Here is a 20,844-nt window from a genome sequence, read left to right on the forward strand (position 1 = left end):
TCAGTGCAAGGAGCTCTGCCCAGCTGGAGAAGGGGGTTGCACGAGTGTCTGTTACGCCCCCAGCAAGCATGCCTCCTTGCCTCAACATGTCCTGGCCCAGCTCTCCCTGCAGCAACCGCCGCCGCTGCCACGGGGCTCCGAGCATAATGTCTTCTCCGGTTCCAAACTCCCAAACTCGGCTGCCGAGTCTTCCAGCAGCGGCCGCTCTAGGAGTCGAGTTTGGGAGTTTGGGCCTCCAGAAGTTGTGAATGCCCCAACACTGGAAGTCTTTAAGAAGATGTTGGATAGCCATTTGTCTGAAATGGTTTAGGGTTTCCTGCCTAGGCAGGGGGTTGGACTAGAAGGCCTCCAAGGTCCCTTCCAACTCTACTATTGTATTATTGTATTGCTCGGAGCGTGACGACGGTGGCTGCTGCTGCAGGCAGAGCTGGGCCCGGACATGTTGAGGCAAGGGAGCAGCCGCCCGGCAACTCCCCCCTACGGCCAGGCAGAACGCCACTCCCCAACCTAGCGGTATCCCGAAGGCACCAAGCAATGTAAGCGCCTTTCTCCTCTGCCCCCCCGGCTACTGCGGCTTGGCACCTTCAGGATACCGATATGTCGGTGAGCGGTGCTCTGCCTGGCTGCAGGAGGGGGTTGTCCAGGGGGTTTATTTTCGGGGGTGGGCTTATATTTTTGCCCATGTGAAAAATGTGGCAAGGCTTTAGTTTCAGGACAGGTTGTATTTTCGGGGAAACACGGTACAAGCAAAATCAGTGGGGAAGCCAGCAGGAGGTCACAAATGGTGACCACATGAGATTGTTGCTTAACAATCTGTAGTGATTTTCTTTACAGTGGCAACTGGAAGTTCTGGAATTTCCAATGGGATTGTGTGGTGTTGCGCTTTACAAGCATGTTGCTTAAGAATGGAAATTCTGATTACCACCATTAATTAAGGACTATGTTTTGGTGTGTTTGAGTTAAAAGAAATGGGACTTCCCATTCTGTCTCCAAGATTATTTATGCATTTATTTATGCCTCTGGCATTGGCTTTGTCCCCACAGCATTCAGCAATGCATGAACAAAGTGTTTGTCTCCTCCATCTTCCAACAGTAGGAGGGGTAGATTATTTTATAAGAAAGTTGAGTTGCTTATTAGTCAAAGATGGCTTAGCCTTGAACTGAGCAGGAATTTTCTTGGTGTAGTATTAGGCTATAACTTAATAAGTCTGGATATAATTAGACATTTAGAAAGCAGAATATTATAATTGATGCAAAACACCTGCTCTGTTTTTCAATAGAAAATAGGTCTGCCCGGTTCTTGCATGTGATAGTCTTTTCGATATTCCCAGGTTCTCATATCCTCTTTGCTTTATTTTGGCAAGCCAGATCTTCCCTGCCCCTTTAAATTTGTGTATTTTGTTGACCTTATTTATTCAGTTCCTATGGCCACAAAAGAAATGTTCCACCTTGCAGTTCCTGACAGAGAACTTTAAGGTCTGGAGTTTCTTTGCGTCCTTGCTAATGTGCGATGCCCAATACTAGATGTAATCCTTTGATAATATTTTTTACATGGTTTCTATGTTTTTGATTGGACACCACCCACAGTTGCTCTCTGAGTGAGATGGACAGTTTCTAATTTGATATATAAACAAATAAAGTAAGCCCTAACCAGAACATACCATAATGAAACTATTACGCAGCTCCAGCTTGCACTGGCTTTTTAGTGCACATGTTCGAATAGTGGTCCTTTTTGTCACAAGAGACTTTTTTACAGGTAGTCCTCGATTTAAAATGGTTTGTTTAGTGACCATTCAAAGTTACGATGATGACTTATGACCGTTTTTCACAGTGATGACTGTTTCAGCATCCCCATCATGTGCTTAACAACCGGTTCATAAGTATGACGGTTGCAGTGTCCTGGGGGTCACGTTTTGCGACCTTCTGACAAAGTCGATGGCGAAGCCAGATTCATTTAACCGTGTTGCTAATTTAACAGCTGCAAGGATTCACTTAACAAATGTGGAAAGAAAAGTGATAAAACGGGACAAAACTCACTTAACATAAATTCTGGGCTCAATTGTGGTCATAGGTCGAGGACTACCTGTACTTTGTGAGCTGCCTAGAATTGTGATTATGATTGAAGCAATTTTTAAATTTGATTAAAGAAATAAGTACTTCTGGACTCTTCTCATATGACTGCTGCCAAGCCATGTCTCTCCAGTCCTGGCCATGGGCTTCTGGTTTTCCCACACAGATAGCCATAGCTCTTAGACTTGCATACCGCTTCCTAACAGTGCTTTACAGCCCTCTCTAAGCGGTTTGCAGAGTCAGCCTCTTGCCCCCAACAATTTGGGTCCTCCTTTTATGCATCTTGGAAAGATGGAAGGTTGAATTCAACCTGGAACCTGGTGAGATTTGAACTGCCAAATTGCAGGCAGTCAGCAGACGCATCCTGCAGTACTGCACTCTATCCACTGCGCCACCGTGGCTCTTGGTGTATGTTAGACTTCTTATATTTAAACATTATTACCTTTGATTTGGCCTTGTGTTAAAGTCTTTTTGGCTTGAGTGCACTGCGCTGGCATACTGTCGTTTTGTTTAGATTTAGGTTTCTTTTCTACTGAATAGGTCAGAAGACATCACTCACGCAAGAAACGGAACTTCTGGAGTCTTTGCTGCAAGAAGTAGAACATCAGGTGATGGCAACCAGTTTTTGTGGATTCTCAATATTTAGAAAGCGATTTTAAGATCGGTTACCCAGGCATGAAATCTATGTTTAAAATAACAAACTCTGCCTCTGCAATATTCTGGCAGTTCAAGTTATCCATGACTTGACAACCAGGGTGGATCCTGAAACATCAGTTGCTAAGCAAGAAGGTTGTTAAGGCAGTTTTCTCCCATTTTACAACCTTTTTTGCCACAGTTAAGCAAGTCATTGTAGTTAAGTGAAACGTGCGATTGTTAAGTGAATCTGGCCTCCCCATTGACTGCTTGTCAGATGCCTGGTAGGAAGATTACATGTGATGATCACACGACCCTGGGCCTATGCAGCGGTCATAAATACACCTCAGCTGTCAAGAGGCTACATTTTGATCAATACAATACAAGAGCAGAGTTGGAAGGGATCTTGGAGGTCTTCTAGTCCAACCCCCTGCCTAGGCAGGAAACCCTGTACCGTTTCAGACAAATGGCTATCCAACATATTCTTAAAAACTTCCAGTGTTGGGGCATTCACAACTTCTGGAGGCAACTTCTGTTCCACTGATTCATTGTTCTCACTGTCAGGAAATTTCTCCTCAGTTCTACGTTGCTTCTCTCCTTGATTAGTTTCCACCCATTGCTTCTTGTTTTACCCTCAGGTGCCTTGGAGAATAGCTTGACTTCCTCTTCTCTGTTGCAGCCCCTCAAATCCTGGAAGACTGCTATCATGTCTCCCCTAGTCCTTCTTTCTATTAAACTAGACATACCCAGTTCCTGCAACCGTTCTTCATATGTTTTAGTCTCCAGTCCCCTAATCATCTTTGTTGCTCTTCTCTGCACTCTTTCTAGAGTCTCCACATCTTTTTTACATAGTGGTGACCAGAACTGAATGCAGTATTCCAAGTGTGGCCTTACCAAGGCATTATAAAGTGGTATTAACCCTTCACGGGATCTTGATTCCATCCCTCTGTTGATGCAGCCTAGAACTGTGTTGGCTTTTTTGGCAGCTGCTGCACACGGCTGGTTCCTATTTAAATGGTTGTCCACTAGGACTCCAAGATCCCTCTCACAGTTACTACTATTGAGCAAGGTACCACCTACGCTGTACCTGTGCATTTCGTTTTTCTTGCGTAAATGTAGAACCTTACTCTTTTCACCATTGAATTTCATTTTATTAGATAGTGCCCAATGTTCAAGTTTGTCAAGATCCTTCTGTATCTTAAGCCTATCTTCTAGAGTGTTGGCTATTCCTGCCAGCTTGGTGTCATCTGCAAATTGGATGAGTTCATTGATGAAGATGTTGAAGAGTACTGGGCCCAAAACAGAGCCTTGGGGTACTCCACTGACCATGGGGATGTTAAAACAATCATAAGTGGGAAAACCTGTCACAAGTTGCTTTTTTAGTGCCATTTTAACTTTGATTGGTCACTAAACGAACAGTTGTCAATAAAGGATAATATTTGTAGCTCAGGGTTGAAATGAGGGGTCCTTGGTGCTTTCTTGAACTTGGTTGTTTTCTTCCAGACATTTCATTACCCGAACTAGGTAACATCATCAGGGCTATCCCAGAGGTGCTTTTTTCAAGAGGCAACTGGACTTACTTGTTTTTCTTGGAAAAGAAAACTTTCACTTCTCATCCAAGAAGCTTCTTCATCTCTGACTGGATGGTTTGGAATGGAATCCAGTCAGAGCTGAAGAAGCTTCTAGGAAGAGAAGCAAAACATCTTCAAAGAAAAACCAGAAAGTCCTCTTGAAAAAAAGCACCTCTGAGACATGGCTTGGTTGACTGAGAATCTCCATGGACATCCTCAGTGCTAGTTACCTAGTTTGGGTAATGAAATGTCTTCAAGAAAGCAACCCAATTCAGAGACCAGCAAAGACCCTCTCAAACAAATGGTTGTAAGTCAAAGACTACCTTATAAAGTGAGGAGAGCTTGCCTGGGTCAGACAAAGCCCCCTCTAGCATTGAATTCATTGTGATTTTATGAGCATTGCATTTTAACATGAGTGAAGGCAAGTTTACCTGTCCCAAGGTAATGCTGCAGGAGCCAGTCTGGGTTGGTTTGTATTTTAAGGTGGACGTTCGACTCAGGCCTACCTTGTGCTCCATTTCGTTCTTTACAGCTGAGGTCGTGCAGTAAAAGTGAACTGATCTCAAAAAGCTCCGAGATTTTAATGATGTTCCAACAAGTCCATCGGAAGCCCATGGCCTCTTTTGTCACCACTCCTGTCCCTCCAGACTTCACAAGGTACAGCTTCAGCTACGGTATTTACAATCGATCAAATGTGTTGTTTAACCTAGATCACTTGTTTCTCAATTTTGGCTACCTTTAAGATGTGTGGACTTCAAACCCCCGAATTCCCCAGCCGGGCATAATAAATGAAAGGCGTTTGAGCTCAAAACATGTAACCTTCTCAACTTGCACAAGGCCTGACATTTACGCAAAGGATGTGAGAAACATTTTTTTTAATGGAAACGCTTCTATGATAATTAATCACTATAGTTTAGTGAGTTTTGGAGAAGAGATTTGCACCGTTAGCAGTCAAGAAGAATTTAAATGGTTCTCTGAGGGAGATGATGATAAACAGAAAATATAAACAAACAATCTTTACTGTAAATTAATGTACATTAGATTTCTAGATGAAAATATGTTTTTTAGCCAGTGGTAAGCTTTTGTGAATGAGGCAGAAAGGGAGATATACAACACCACCTATCCTGTTTACAACATTCAGCAGTTCCAAGAAAAACCCTATACCTTTTCAGACAAATGGTTGTCCAATCTCTTCTTAAAAACTTCCAGGGCTGGAGCTTTCACAATTTCTGGTGGCAAGCCATTCCACTGGTTTATTGTTTGCACTGCCAGAAAATTGAATTGAATTGAATTTATTAGATTTGTTAGCCGCTCCCTCTCCACGAAGGGACTTGGGGCGGTGTACAATAAATAAAAAGCACATATATACAGTTAAACATTTCACGGAGGAGGTATAAAAAATCACACACAATCATTACAGTACATAAAAATAGTAATAATAAGATTAAAAGTTAAGATACCCCAATATAAAATTACAAGTTTAAAAGATTGCCAGGAGGATTAAAATGGAACTATGGTTGAGCCAGGCCAGCTAATTATGATAATGATAATGATAATAATAATAATAATAATAATAATAATAATAATAATAATAATAATAATAATAATAATAATAATAATAATAACATTTTATTTATTAGCCGCACCCTCTCCCGAAGGACTCGGGGCGGCGTACAGTAAAAACATATAAAATACAAATATGGACAATACATACACAGAATAGACATATACGTGGAGGAGGTAGACAGATGGATGGAAACAATTAAAACCACAGTTTAAAATCCCCTAAATAAAATTACAAAATTAAAAAACCCATCAGGAGCGATATCATCAGACTATGGTTGAGCCAGGCCAGCTACTTGGAATAGGTGGGTCTTGAGCTTTACACGGAAGGCACGGAGGTCAGAGGTAATCCTAATATCCGGGGGGAGGTCATTCCACAGGGCTGGGCCCGCCACAGAGAAGGCTCTGCTCCTAGGCGCCGCCCCCCGGCACTGTCTGGTGGACGGCACCTGGAGAAGTCCCTCTCTGTGTGAGCGAATTGGTCGCAGGGATGTATGGGGCAGAATACGATCCCTCAGGTATCTAGGTCCTGAGCCATGGAGCGCTTTAAAGATCGTTATCAAGACCTTGAAACGCACCCAATAGACCACAGGAAGCCAGTGCAGCTCGCGCAGGAAAGGTGTCACATGGGAGTACCTTGTACTCCCCATAATTACCTGCGCGGCCGCATTCTGGACCAACTGCAGTCTCCGAGTGCATTTCAAGGGTAGCCCCATGTAGAGAGCGTTACAGTAGTCCAGGCGAGACGTCACCAGTGCATGAGTGACTGTGCGCAAGGCGTCCCGGTCCAGTAGGGGGCGCAATTGGCGCACCAGGCGAACCTGGTGGAACGCCCCCCTTGCCACGGCTGTCACATGGTCATCCATGGACAGCCGGGCATCCAGCAGGACGCCCAAATTGCGCGCCCGCTCCACGGGGGCAAGTTGTACGCCCCCGATGGCCAGGGATGGGATTAGCTGGTTGAACCGGGGGGGCCAGAACCCACAGCCACTCCGTCTTGGAGGGGTTGAGCTTGAGTCGGTTGTCATCCATCCAGACCCGTACGGCTTCCACACACCGGGACATCACTTTGACGGCCTCGTTGGGGTGGTTCGGGGTGGAAATGTACAGCTGAGTATCATCAGCGTACAGATGGTATCCCACCCCGAACCCACGGATGATCTCACCCAGCGGCTTCATGTATGTGTTGAACAGGAGTGGCGAGAGGACCGACCCCTGTGGCACCCCACAAGTAAGGGGGGTTAGGGTCGACCTCTGCTCCCCTGCCAACACATGTTGCGTCCGGCCGGAAAGGTAGGAGCCGAACCACCGCAAAACGGTGCCCCGGACCCCCAACCTCTCCAGCCGGCGCAACAGGATACCATGGTCGATGGTATCAAAAGCCGCCGAGAGATCTAATAGGACCAGGATAGAGGAACAACCCCTATCTCTGGCCCTCCAGAGATCATCCACCAACGCGGCCAAGGCCGTCTCTGTGCTGTGCCCGGGGCGAAAGCCGGACTGGCGCGGGTCTAGATAATCATTTTCCTCCAGATGTCGTGGAAACTGATAAGCCACCACACTCTCTACAACCTTCGCCAAAAAGGGAAGGTTGGAGACAGGACGATAATTGGCCAGCTCCGTAGGGTCCAGGGAAGGCTTCTTGAGCAAGGGCCTCACCACCGCCTCTTTCAAGGCGGCCGGAAGAGACCCCTCACTCAATGAAGCGTTCACTAGGCCCAGGAGCCAGTCACGTGTAACCTCCCAGGATGCCAGTACAAGCCAGGAGGGGCACGGGTCCAGTAAACATGTGGTAGGTCGCAGTCGTCCACACATTCTGTCCAAATCCTCGATGGCAACCAAGTCAAACTCCTCCCAGATCGATTTCTCAAGACTCGCCACGGACGTCTCCACTGGGCCACTGAAAGGGACCCAATCCTTCCGGATTTGAGCGATTTTATCCTGCAGGTATTTCCCAAATTCCTCTGCCCTACCCTGTAAAGGGGCCTCCCGCGGCCTCTGAAACAGGAGGGAGCGGGACACCCGAAACAGCAGCAGGGCGGTTTTCTGCGGATGCAATGAGAGCGGCACAATATTGACGTTTGGCCGCTCTCAGTGCCACAAGGTACGTCCTTAAATGGGCTCGTACCTGTGTTCGGTCAAATTCGGAACGGGAGGATCTCCAACGACTCTCTAGGCATCTCTTGCGGCGCTTCATCACCCTTAGCTCCTCGGTAAACCAAGGGGCCAGGGTGGATCGTTGCCGCCGGAGAGGTCGCAAAGGCGCCACCCGGTTCAAGGCCCCGGTAGTCGCATTGTTCCACGCGACCACCAGGTCCTCTACCCGAGGGCGGGTCAGGGCTACAGAAGGTGGCCCAAGCTCCATCTGGAACCTCTCTGGTTCCATTAGGCGCCTGGGGCGGAACCATCTAGTGTTTTCCGGTTCCGCCTCCCCGCAGCGGGGGGTAGCACCAGGGAAGTGAAGTCGGAGGGGTGAGTGATCTGACCATGACAGGGGAGTGATGGTTAAGTCCCCTCCTCCCAGATCACTCAACCACTGGCCAGAGACAAAAACAAGGTCCAAGGTGTGACCTCCCTCGTGTGTCGGGCCCTGAATCAATTGAGTCAGGTCCATGGCTGTCATGGAAGCCATGAACTCCCGAACCCCCTCAGATGCTTCTCCCACCGATGGCAGGTTAAAATCCCCCATCACTAAGAGTTTGGGGGTCTCAACCGCCACCGATGCGATCAGCTCGAGGAGTTCAGGCAGGGCCGCTGATGTATAGCGAGGAGCCAGGTATACTATCAGCAGGCCCAACTGTCTCCCAGGGCCCCATTTCACGACAAGGGATTCACACCCGGACGTCTGTGGCACAGTGGACTCCCTCGGCTCTAAATCCTCCCGAATAATCGCTGCTACCCCACCGCCCCTTCCCTGGGCCCGGGGCTGGTGAAATGCTCGGTAACCTGGTGGGCACATTTCCACGAGGGGTAAACCTTCCTCGTGGCCCAACCAGGTCTCCGTAATTCCCGCGAGGTCCGGCTCCCCCTCCAAGATTAGATCGTAAATGAGGGGGGCCTTATTAACAACGGACCTCGCGTTGCATAGCAACAGCCTCAGGCCCTGGGTCTGCAGCTCCTGACCACCTAGAACGCGGGGGTTGGTACAAGCGACCGGGTGTAACCAGCACCCACGGTCTCCCAACCGACTGCGAGATCTTAATCTGTCTTCGTATCTGCCCCTCCCTACGACCGTTGGAATCAAAGAGCCCTGTATTGGAACGATATCCTCCCCCTCCTCCTCCCTTCCGCTCCTTCTGCTCGTGACCACACCTGGTGACCTGGCTCTGTGATCGCTCCTGACCTGACCCACCCACCCCCCAACCCCAGAACCCCTACAAATTTTTAAAAAACATTTAACTAAAAACCCCCTGAGCCTCCGTTTCTTCCACCTCTCGGGGTCTATAAACCCGTCATCAAGGCGGGCCCTTGCAAGCGTCAAGGGCCATGCCTGCGAGAGGGGGGTCTCCCGCAGGCGGAGCAGGTCAAACCTCGAATAAATAATCTTCAGAATCTTAAAAACACGATGGGGTCAAAATGTTATAGATGGTAAGTGGTCAGTCATAGAAAAAAAGGGGGGGAAAGAGTTCTTAGATGACCAAATGGTGGTCTGGGTGGAGGAGAGATGGTCTAAGGGTAGATGATCCTAAGTAGTCCCAATGTCCTAGTGATGTTACTGGCATCCATGACAGCTCTTTCAGCGGCTGCTGTTGGAACCAGCCTCTCACCTTCCAGTGTCCTTCCAACTCCTTCTTTTTCCTCTCTCTCCATTTTTCCTCGCTCTCCTTCCAGTCTCTCCTTCTCTCCTTCCAAACCTCTCAGCTCACCAGCTCACTCCTTCCAATCCTCTCGGTTCACCTATTCACCAGTCTCTTTCCTTCCAACCTCACATTCCTCCTTCCTGCCGTTCTCACATTCTTCCATTCCTGTCGCTCTCTGCAAAACGTTCCAAAACGCTCCAAAACGCTGTCACAAACGTCGCCATTTCCAGCTCACCAACCTCTTTCCTCGCCAGCAGAAACGGCCTCTTCCCTTCCAGCCTCACGTTCCAAAACGCTCCAGCCTCCAGCCTCCAGCCTCACGTTCCAAAACGCTCCAGCCTCCAGCCTCACGTTCAGCCTCTTCCCTTCGAGCCTCATGTTCCAAAACACTCCAAAACGCTGTCACAAACGTCGCCATTTCCAGCTCACCAGCCTCTTTCCAGCCTCTTTCCTCGCCAGCGCAGCAGCCTCTTTCCTTCCAGCCTCTCCTCACAATTCCTCCTTCTAAACACTCTCTCCAAAACGCTCCACAACGCTCCAAAACGCTCCAAACGTTGCCATTTCCACACACGCCGCCATTTCTGATGCCGGTCGCTCTCCCCCATTCCACAGATCATTCGCTCTTTATCCTTCCCTCCAGTCTTCTGATTCACCCTAGCGGACCCAAATGGGTCGAAAATGGGCCAGGGTGGTCATGCTAACTGACTCCCGACCCTCAGATGGAAATGAGGGTCGGGAATAACCTTTTCGCCCATCGCTGAGCTCCGTGGTATTCTGGAGCTTCAGGAGGCGACTGCCATCGCCGGAAGCTCCTCCTAATTGAAAAAGGTGGGTCTTGAGTTTTGAACGGAAGGAGCGGAGGTCAGTAGTAATCCTAATGTCGGGGGGGAGGTCATTCCAGAGGGCTGGGCCCATCACAGAGAAGGCCCTGCTCCTGGTTGCCGCCCTCTGACAATGCTTAGTGGACGGCACCCGGAGAAGTCCCTCTCTGTGAGAGCGAATTGGTCGCAGGGATGTATGGGGCAGGATGCGATCCCGCAAGTAACTAGGTCCTGTGCCATGGAGCGCTTTGAAGACGGTAATCAACACCTTGAAACGCACCCGATAGACCACAGGGAGCCAGTGCAGCTCGCGCAGGAGAGGTGTTATATGGGAGTATCTGGTACTCCCCATAATCACCCGCGCGACCGCATTCTGGACCAACTGTAGTCTTCGGGTGCATCTCAAGGGAAGCCCCATGTAGAGAGCATTGCAGTAGTCTAGGCGTGACGTCACCAGCGCGTGGGTGACTGTGCGAATGGCATCCCGGTCCAATAGGGGGCGCATTTGGCGCACCAGGCGAACCTGGTGGAACGCCCCCCTCGCCACGGCTGCCACATGGTCATCCATAGACAGCCGGGCATCCAGGAGGACGCCCAAATTGCGCGCCCGCTCCATGGGGGCCAGTTGCTCACCCCCAATGGCCAGAGATGGAATCATCTGGTTGAACCAGGGAGGCGGAAGCCACAGCCACTCCATCTTGGAGGGGTTGAGCTTGAGTCTGTTGTCACCCATCCAGACCCGTACGGCTTCCAAGCACCGGGACATCATTTCGACGGCCTCGTTGGGGTGGTTCGGGGTGGAGATGTACAGCTGCGTATCAACAGCGTACAGATGATATCCCACCCCAAAACCACGAATGATCTCACCCAGCGGCTTCATATATGTGTTGAACAGGAGAGGCGAGAGGACCGACCCCTGCGGCACCCCACAAGTGAGAGTCCTCAGGGTCGACCTCTGCTCCCCTGCCAACACGCGTTGCGTCCGGTCGGAGAGGTAGGAGCAGAACCACCGTAAAACGGTGCCCCTTACCCCCAGCCCCTCCAGCCGGTGCAGTAGGATACCATGGTCGATGGTATCAAAAGCCGCTGAGAGGTCTAATAGGACCAGGATAGAGGAACAACCCCTATCCCTGGCCCTCCAGAGATCATCTACCAACGCGACCAAGGCCGTCTCTGTGCTGTGCCCAGGTTGGAAGCCAGACTGGCGTGGGTCTAGATAATCATTTTCCTCCAGGTGACGTGGGAACTGTTGGGCCACCACACTCTCTACAACCTTCGCTAAAAAGGGAAGGTTGGAGACAGGACGGTAATTGGCTAGCTCCGTTGGGTCCAGGGAAGGCTTCTTGAGTAAGGGTCTCACAACCGCCTCTTTCAAGGCGGCTGGTAAGAACCCCTCGCCCAATGAAGCGTTCACTAGTCCCAAGAGCCAGTCTCGTGTAACCTCCCAGGATGCCAGTACAAGCCAGGAGGGACACGGGTCCAATGAACATGTGGTAGCTCGTAGTCGCCCACGCAACCTGTCCAAATCCTTGATGGCAATAGAGTCAAACTCCTCCCAGAATGGTCTCTCAAGACTCGCCTCGGGCGTCCCTCCTAGCCCACTGAGGGGGACCCATTCCCTCCGGATTTGAGCGATTTTATCCTGCAGATATTTCCCAAATTCCTCTGCCCTGCCCTGTAGAGGGGCTTCCCGCGGCCTCTGCGACAGAAGGGAGCGGGTCACCCGAAACAGGGCGGCAGGGCGGTTATCTGCGGACGCAATAAGAGCGGCACAATGTCGACGTTTGGCCGCTCTTATTGCCACAAGGTATGTCCTTAAATAGGTTCGTACCTGTGTTTGGTCAAGTTTGGAACGGGAGGATCTCCATCGGCTCTCTAGGCGTCTCTTGTGGCGTTTCATCACCCTTAGCTCCTCGGTAAACCAAGGGGCCAGGGTGGTTCGTTGCCGCAGGAGAGGCCGCAAAGGCGCCACCCGGTCTAAGGCCCCGGTGGCCGCATTATTCCAGGCGGCTACCAGGTCCTCTATCCGGGGGCGGGTCAGGTCTACAGGAGGTGGCCCAAGTTCCGTCTGGAACCTATCCGGTTCCATCAGGCGCCTGGGGCGGAACCATCTGGGACATTCCGGTTCCGCCTCCCCGCAGCGGGGGGTAGCACCAGGGAAGTCAAGTCGGAGAAGTGAGTGGTCTGACCATGACAGGAGAATAATAGCTAAGTCCCCTATTCCCAGATCACTTGTCCACTGGCCAGAGACAAAAACAAGATCCAGCGTGTGACCTCCCTCGTGTGTGGGGCCCTGAATTAATTGAGTCAGGTCCATGGCTGTCATGGAAGCCATGAACTCCTGAACCACCTCGGATGCTTCTCCCATCAATGGCAGGTTGAAGTCCCCCATAACTAAAAGTTTGGGGGTCCCAACTGCCATCGCTGCGATCAGCTCGAGTAGTTCAGACAGGGCCGCTGATGTATAGCGAGGAGCCAAGTATACAATCAGCAGGCCCAACTGTCTCCCTGGGCCCCATCTCACGACAAGAGACTCACACCCGGATATCTGTGGCACAGTGAACTCTCTCAGCTCCAGATCTTCCCGGATAATCACCGCTACCCCACCGCCCCTACCCTGGGCCCGTGGCTGGTGAAATGCTCGGTAACCTGGTGGGCACATTTCCACGAGGGGTACACCTCCCTCGTGGCCCAGCCAGATCTCCGTTATTCCTGCAAGGTCCGGCTCCCCCTCCAAAATCAGATCATTAATGAGGGGGGCCTTGTTAACAACGGACCTCGCATTGCATAACATCAGCCTCAGACCCTGGCTCTGTAGATCCTGGCCACCTAGAGTGCGGGGCTTGGTACAAGCGACCGGCTGTGACCAACAGCCACGGTCTCCCAACCAACTGCAGGTTCTTAGTCTGTCCTCACACCCACCCCTCCCCACGAGCATTGGTATGACAGAGCCCTGTGCTGGAATGCTATTTTCCCTCTCCTCCCCCACTCCACTCCCTCCCCTCCCGACCACACCTATTTGCCTGGCTCTACTTTCACTCCTGGCCTGATTCACCCTCCCCCCTATCCTGGAACCCCTTAAAACTGTTAAAAAACAATTGATTAAAAAACCCCTTAATTTCCGCTTCCTCCACCTCTCTGGGTTAATAAACCCGTCATCAAGGTGGGCCCTTGAGAGGGCTGGGGGCCATACCTGCGAGAGGGGGGACTCTCGCAGTAGCAGTAGGTCTGACCTTGAGTGTATTGAGTTCATATGGTTGTCATAGGGGCGAGCTCATTTTCGGGTGCTGTGGTTGAAATCATAGGTTTGTTCGTAAGCCAGGGCTCCCTACAAAAGGGATAAGCAGATCATGGTTGTCCTTACCCTGGATGGAAAGGGTAGGTTGGTGAGCTAGCCGGCTAGCCAGATTGGTCTAAAAGTGGAGTCTCAAGGTGGTACTGGGGGGCAGTTTGTAGCAGGGCGTTAAGGCAAAGCCATAGTCAAGATAGTAATTTGAACAGGGGAGGCAGGTTGTCAGCAAGGATGGAAGGGTAAAGAGTCTAACCTTCAGCAAACGGCCACCAGTCTCTCAAGCGTCTCTCCTCCATATCCAGTCTCAGACATGAGTGGCCATTTGCCTCCTCGGCAACCCGGCGGCCCGGGGCTGTTGTTCTCGAACACGCAGGGCCGTCTCGGCTTCCCTGAGCTTCCCTGCAGTCCTCCCACTGATTTGCTAGCGTTCTCTGGCGCCCCGGGCCTCATTCTTTCCTCTCGCGGCCCCCCCGCTGGTCCGGGATTCATGGCGGCCGAGGGGTCTGGCGCTTGGCGTCTCCGACCACCTCCACCACCGCCGTCGCCAAACCTTCGCCGCTTGGGCCGCATGGGTTGTCTAGGTCATCCCCATCCTGTCGCCACTCCTTTCCTCCCTCGGGCTGCCGCTGCACTGCTCCGCCCCGCTCTGCTTTGCTCCGTTCCGTTCCACACAAAAGCTGGCAGTCGCCAGCTCCAGCTCCAGCTAGCGCGCCTCTGCGCGCTTCTCTGCCTCTCCGCCTGGCTGTCCGACCAGCCCAAAGCCAGGGCAAAGCCGGGGTGGTCGTCGACAAATTTCCGGCCCTCAGGATGGGACAGAGGGCCGGCAGCACCCCTCCCCATCAGGGAGGCCCCCCGCAATCATGCGGAGCTCACAGGCCGGTCGCCATTCCCTCCGGAAGCTCCTCCTCCTAAACGTTCTCTAAAAGTTCTCCTTAATTCTAGGTTTCTTCTCTCCTTGATTAGTTTCCATTTGTTGCTTCTTGTCCTGCCTTCTGGTGCTTTGGAGAATAGGTTGACCCCCTCTTCTTTGTGGCAGCCCATCAAATATTGGAACTCTACTATCGTGTCACCCCCTAGATATTCCTTGCCAAGAGGATTCATGTAGTTTGAAATTAAGACAGACTTTAAAATTGAGACAATAGTGCACCTGCTTCTGAAATATCCTATCTGCCAAGTTTAGAGGGCAGAATTAAATTCCTCTTTAATTACAAACTATTGGGATCACTCTAATGCAGCAGTTCTGCAATGTCTACTGAACAATCCAGTTTGGTCTCATGGTTGAGGCACCAGGCTAGAAAGCGGGAGACCGTGAGTTCTAGTTCTTAGCCATGTAAGCTAACTGGGTAGCCTTGAGCCAGTCACCGTCTCTCAGCCCAATTCTCTTCAAAGGGTTATTGTGTAAAAAATAAGAGGAAGAAAATGTTGGATGTGTTTGCCGCTTTGAATGATTTACAAAAACAATCAGGTGGGGTACAAATAAATAAATAAGAAAGCCTCTAGGCTTTTGTATCATTGCTATGAAGATTAGAAGCTTTTAGACCTGATTGTTACCCAGGTGTATGTAATATGTGTTTCATGAGTACTGTAGGTGTGTATCGAACGTTGTATGATGGATTTATTTTTAACATCTGTATGTTTTGTATTTGGCCATATATTTCAATAAACTATTGCCATCTCTTTTTAAAATCCTGTGAAGGAACTTTGAAACTTCCCGCAGTTTAATAAGGAAATACGTCAAGAGGTTCTTTTTTAAAAAAAATATAGGGGTCTCATGCTTTTGCTTTTTCTCTGCAGTGAGTTAGTTCCTGCTTATGATTCAACTACCTTTGTCCTGGAAAATTTTAGGTAAGAACATTGCCTAATTCTAGTTCTTTAGAGGTGGGTCTGCGATGAACTGCCCCTGGATTCCAGGAAAAGATGCGTCTGCTGAAAAGAATGACATCTTAGTGTTCCATCTGTTTGTCCACATACCCTGGGATGCCCCTGTTTGAAGCAGAATCCAAAGCATAACACATGCTTTGGAGCCGTGGTGGCGCAGTGGTTAGAATGCAGCATTGCAGGCTAATTCTGACAACTGCCAGCAGTTTGATCCTGACTGGCTCAAGGTTGACTCAGCCTTCCATCCTTCTGAGGTGGGTAAAATGAGGACCCAGATTGTTGGGAGAAATATGCTGACTCTGTAAACAGCTTAGAGGGGGCTGTAAAGGACTGTAAAGCGGCATATAAAAGTCTTAAGTGCTGTAGCTATTGCTATTAAGGAACGGTTGCTTTTTGGAACTTAGTCTATATTCAAAGGCTGCTATCATTCTATGTGCTAAATTCTTCTCTTTCAACTTTGTTAATAGCACTTTACGCCAGCGAGCAGATCCAGTTTACAGCCCACCACTTCAAATTTCTGGGCTTTGTTGGAGGCTAAAAGTGTATCCAGTAAGTTTTCATTGATGTTTATTTACTTATTTAATTTTATTTATTCATCATATTTAGGAGCCAGCCATCTCCCTCACAGAGGGACTCTGGATAGCGTAAAGATAAAATATTAATAGCATTAAAAGCAGCATATAAAATATAAAATTTAAACTTTAAAGGAGACAAGTGATGTTAAAAATGAAATAGGATTGATAGCATTAAGAGATATTTGAATTATTCTTCTGATGCACTTCAGCACTCTGGTCCTATGATTAATCCTAGAATATTGTTCAACTTACTGAAATTCAGGACTTCAAAATGTAGATATTTGAATGTAATGTTTGAGGAATGCAGACTAAACATAGAGCCCCAATATAAATATTAACAAATATATTTTAGAATAGATAAGCCAAGAAAACCCAACCCCCCATTCATGATATGCTATATAGCCATGATGGCGAACCTGTGGCACGAATGCCCAAAGTGGCATGCATAGCCATGTCGCCTGGCACGTGCAGCATCACCCGTTCGTCTTTTGGGTTTCTCGCACGCACACACGACGATCACCTGGGTTCCATGCATGTGGCAGTGCTGGAAACTGGAAAACCTGGTCTTCCGTTTTCCGGCATGAGCATGTGCACTGGCCAGCTGATGGTCGCCCACATGCACGGCAGTAACCGGAAGACTAGCTGGCCGGTGCGCATGCACGTGCGGGAAACTGGAAGTGCGTTTTCTGGCACACGCATGCCCCCTGAGTTGTGGCCCCAGTGAGCGTACCCACTCCCTTTTCGGCACTCGCTGCTGAAAAGGTTCCCCATCACTGCTATATTGTTTCCCCTTAAAAAAAGCTGATTAACCACAAGTGATTTTCATTGACTATTAAAAATAAAGCTCATTATTTTCTAAGTCATGTCAGAATTGCTACTTAATATGCTTTACCTAAAATCCTTCTTTTGGGAAAGCCTGGACATTATTTTCTGTTTAAGCCCATTCCTAGTCAAACAAATTGTTTGAAAATATAGCAAAAATGGATACGAAACAAAAGTCACTTGCTTTGACAGCTTGTCTAAGTTTTGTACAAGACATCCTAGATTCACTGTTTTTCATACTTGAGATCAGTCTGTAGCTTTCTGTTGCGCTTTGTTTATTGAATGAATATTAAGCTATTTGGCAGTTTGGGTCTACCGGCTCAAGGTTGATTCAGCCTTCCATCCTTCCGAGGTGGGTAAAATGAGGAGCCAGATTGTTGGGGGCAAGAGGCTGACTCTGTAAACCCGCTTAGGGAGGGCTGTAAAGCACTGTGAAGCTGTATACAAGTCTATTGCCATTCTGCTGACTTAAGAAAAACTGAGCTTTGATTCATTATGGACAACTTTTTGTTCAAGCTGTCAGCACAGAATAACAGAGTTGGAAGGTATTCTTGGAGATATTCTAGCCCAATCCCCTGCTTAGGCAGCAAACCGTATACCATTCCAGACTAATGGCTGTCCAATCTATTTTTAAAAAACCACCAGTGTTGGTGCATTTACAACTTCTGGAGGCAAGTCAAATAACTGGTTTGTTGTCCTCACTGTTGGGAAATTCCTCCTTAGTTCTAGGCTGGTTCTCTCCCTGATTAGTTTCCATTTGTTGCTTCTTGCCCTGCCTTCTGGTACTTTGTATCAGGTGACACAAGGGATGTTAGTTTCAGCGAACAAGCCATTTCTTTGAGGCAACAAAGAAAGCTGCAAGGGAACATCTGAGGTACCCTTCTTAACTTTAGATCTGGTGAGCTCTGCATCTGATACAATACAATAGCAGAGTTGGAAGGGACCTTGGAGGTCCTCTAGTCCAACCCCCTGCCTAGGCAGGAAACCCTATACCGTTTCAGACAAATGGCTATCCAACATCTTCTTAAAGACTTCCAGTGTTGGGGCATTCACAACTTCTGGAGGCAACTTCTGTTCCACTGATTAATTGTTCTCACTGTCAGGAAGTTTCTCCTCAGTTCTAAGTTGCTTCTCTCCTTGATTAGTTTCATATATGATACAAAGTTGACTTCCGTCACAGTAGGCATCTATAAATAGGAACTTCAAAAGCTCTTTTGATTGCTCCGGATTCATTCCTAACTTCTATTTTAATTTGTGTGTGAAGGATGGAAACGGCGTGGTACGTGGCTACTATTTATCGGTATTTCTTGAGCTCTCAGCCGGATTGCCAGAAACATCCAAGTAAGAACTAATGCAAGCATCTGATATTATCTACTGCATGCCTTTCCCACAATGAAAATTGTTCCATGTTTTATTTATTATTCATTAAACAACTCTCACATTGGTTAGTCTGGGCACCTTACCAAATTGGAAAAAAAAATCCACCGTATAATAAATACCCATTTAAAAAACCTTTTGCCCTACCCCCCATATGATAGTAATTTGTGGCCCCAAGGCCCACTGACAAAAACCAACTTTTTAGAGCCTTTCAGAAAAGCAACTGGGCGGGGGACAGCTCTCAGGGTGGGTGGGTTGATTTTCCATAAAGAAGGGACCACCACCAAGAAGTCCCATTTTTGTGGTCCTACCAGATGACAATCCCTAATTAATGTTGTGTTAATGTAAGCATAGGCGCAGTTATGTGTCTGACTTTGCCTTTTATAAATCTAACTTGCTAAACGCCCAGCATCTGGCTAGGAGTTACAAGGGAAAAATGACAGGTGGTAGTCTCATTTCAACTGTTCTGCCTTAGAGTGAAAAACTTGATCTTATGTTGCACTTCCCACATGATTCACAACATAACATTTGTAGGACCACCAATTCCATCCGACATCAGCCCGCTCAATTCAATGGCACAAAGAGAGTCTCCTGTTGACCCTCCATTTTGGGGAGGCCTGGGAGCTAAAATGAGGAGGAGGTGCGTTTGTGTGACACTGCTAATGCCGTAGAGCAGCGTCCCAGCTGAGAATCTAACCGTCTCCTTGGTGGCCTTTTGAATGCCTTAGGCTAGAGATGTTCCAAAGACCCTTCAAAGTTCATCAAGCCATCTTTCCTGTTCTATTTTAATTTTTTGTAGTTTTCTGCTGGTGCGGAATTTATTTTATCCTGTTTCCCTGAAAATAAGACCTCCCCCGGATAATAAGCCCAATCGGGCTTTTGAGCGCATGCGCTAAAATAAGCCCTCCCCGAAAACATTGCAATACAGCAGCAGCCATGAGGTGACCACGCTCGCCACCTCCTGCACCTCAAAAATAATAAGACCTCCCCGAAAATAAGGCCAAGCGCTTATTTCGGGGGGGGGTGGTCCAAAAGAAAATAAGACCTTGTCTTATTTTCGGGGAAACATGGTACCATTTTATCATTGTATTGCTGCTGCTTTGTCTCCTACTCTGTGTAAACCATAAGGTTCTCTGGATTGCAGAGGGGTAGAAAGGTGAGTAAAAAATAAACAATAAAGAATGAATTTTCAGTGATATGAAAAGAGGGAAATTGGCAAAAATTAGTATTCTCCATGTTACTCTTCAGAAATCACCTTCTGGATTAGAAATGGTTCTGTGAAATATGAAACTGCAGGGTCCTTAATGCTCTGTGAGCTTGGTTTTCTTGCAGACATTTGTTTACCAAACTAGGTAACATCCTCAGGGCTAGGATAACCCTGACCAATAAATACTATTTTCTAAATGTGAAACTGTTAGAAGTTTGAAAGTGCAGGCTTTCTCCATTAGCTTTGCCTGCTGAGCATTGCACTAGACTGTTACGTGTGGCTATTAAATTGCTCTGCGTATGGGAAAAGTGGTTGTGTTTTTTGCCAGTCATCTTTAGCAATCAGTCAGAATAGAGCTGGAAGGGACCTTCAAGGTCTTCTAGTCCAACCCCCTGCTCAAGCAGGACACCCCATACCATATATCATTCCAGACAAACGGCAATCTAGTCTCTTCTTAAAAATCCCCCGTGATGGAACACCCACAGCTTTTAGTGGCAAGCTATTCCACTGGTTAATTGTCTGGATTGTTAGGCAGTTTCTCCTCAATTCCAGGTTGCTTCTCTCCTTGATTAGTTTCCATCCATTATTTCTTGTCCTGCCCTCTGGTGCTTTGGAAAATAAATTAAACCCCTCCTCTTTGTGGCAGCCTCTCAAATACTGGAAGATAGCTATCATGCCCTCCCAGTCTTTTCTTTTCTCTAGACTAGCCAAACCTAGCAGGCTAAGATTCCTGAACTGGGTGTTGTGCTGAACTTGCTGTAGAGAAGATACCTTAACTTTGGCAGGGAACAGAAGCCCAGCTGAGAAATTTGCCTGGCTTCCATACAATCAAAAAATCAAAATCCTGGTCCCGGTTGCTATTTAATATACTTTATCTGAATTCTTTCTTTTGGGAAAGCTTGGACATTTGGAGTGAGATTTAGTTTTTATCTTGATTGCTTCAGTTTTTCAACTCTCACTGCATACTTTAGATCAGTGTTTTTCAACCTTGGCAACTTGAAGATGTCTGGACTTCAACTCCCAGAATTCCCCAGCCAGCATTCGCTGGCTGGGGAATTCTGGGAGTTGAAGTCCAGACATCTTCAAGTTGCCAAGGTTGAAAAACACTGCTTTAGATCTTCCAGATAAGTTTCCAAGTTGGTTATGTACTTATTTGTCTCCTCTCATTCTAAACCATTTGGTGGCATTTTAATACCAAGCTACCACACCATCTGCAGTGCACAATGTTGCGTGGGA

General features: G+C 48.2%; 1 protein-coding gene across 5 annotated transcripts in view; it reads left to right on the top strand.

Moving 5' to 3' along the window:
* TRIM37 (tripartite motif containing 37) overlaps positions 1-20,844 on the top strand; it is a 70,067-nt gene that overhangs the window by 14,454 nt on the left and 34,769 nt on the right. For all 5 annotated transcript variants that reach the window (XM_081943402.1, XM_081943401.1, XM_081943403.1 and 2 more), the window contains 5 exons: positions 2,610-2,677; positions 4,806-4,930; positions 15,544-15,594; positions 16,095-16,176; positions 18,289-18,365. In XM_081943402.1, the coding sequence (XP_081799528.1) occupies positions 2,610-2,677; positions 4,806-4,930; positions 15,544-15,594; positions 16,095-16,176; positions 18,289-18,365 (403 nt within the window). The remainder of the gene's footprint in view (positions 1-2,609; positions 2,678-4,805; positions 4,931-15,543; positions 15,595-16,094; positions 16,177-18,288; positions 18,366-20,844) is intronic.

This window comes from Natrix helvetica (genome assembly GCF_964273705.1).
Source record: "Natrix helvetica genome assembly, chromosome: 2".
Classification (NCBI taxonomy): domain Eukaryota; kingdom Metazoa; phylum Chordata; class Lepidosauria; order Squamata; family Natricidae; genus Natrix; species Natrix helvetica.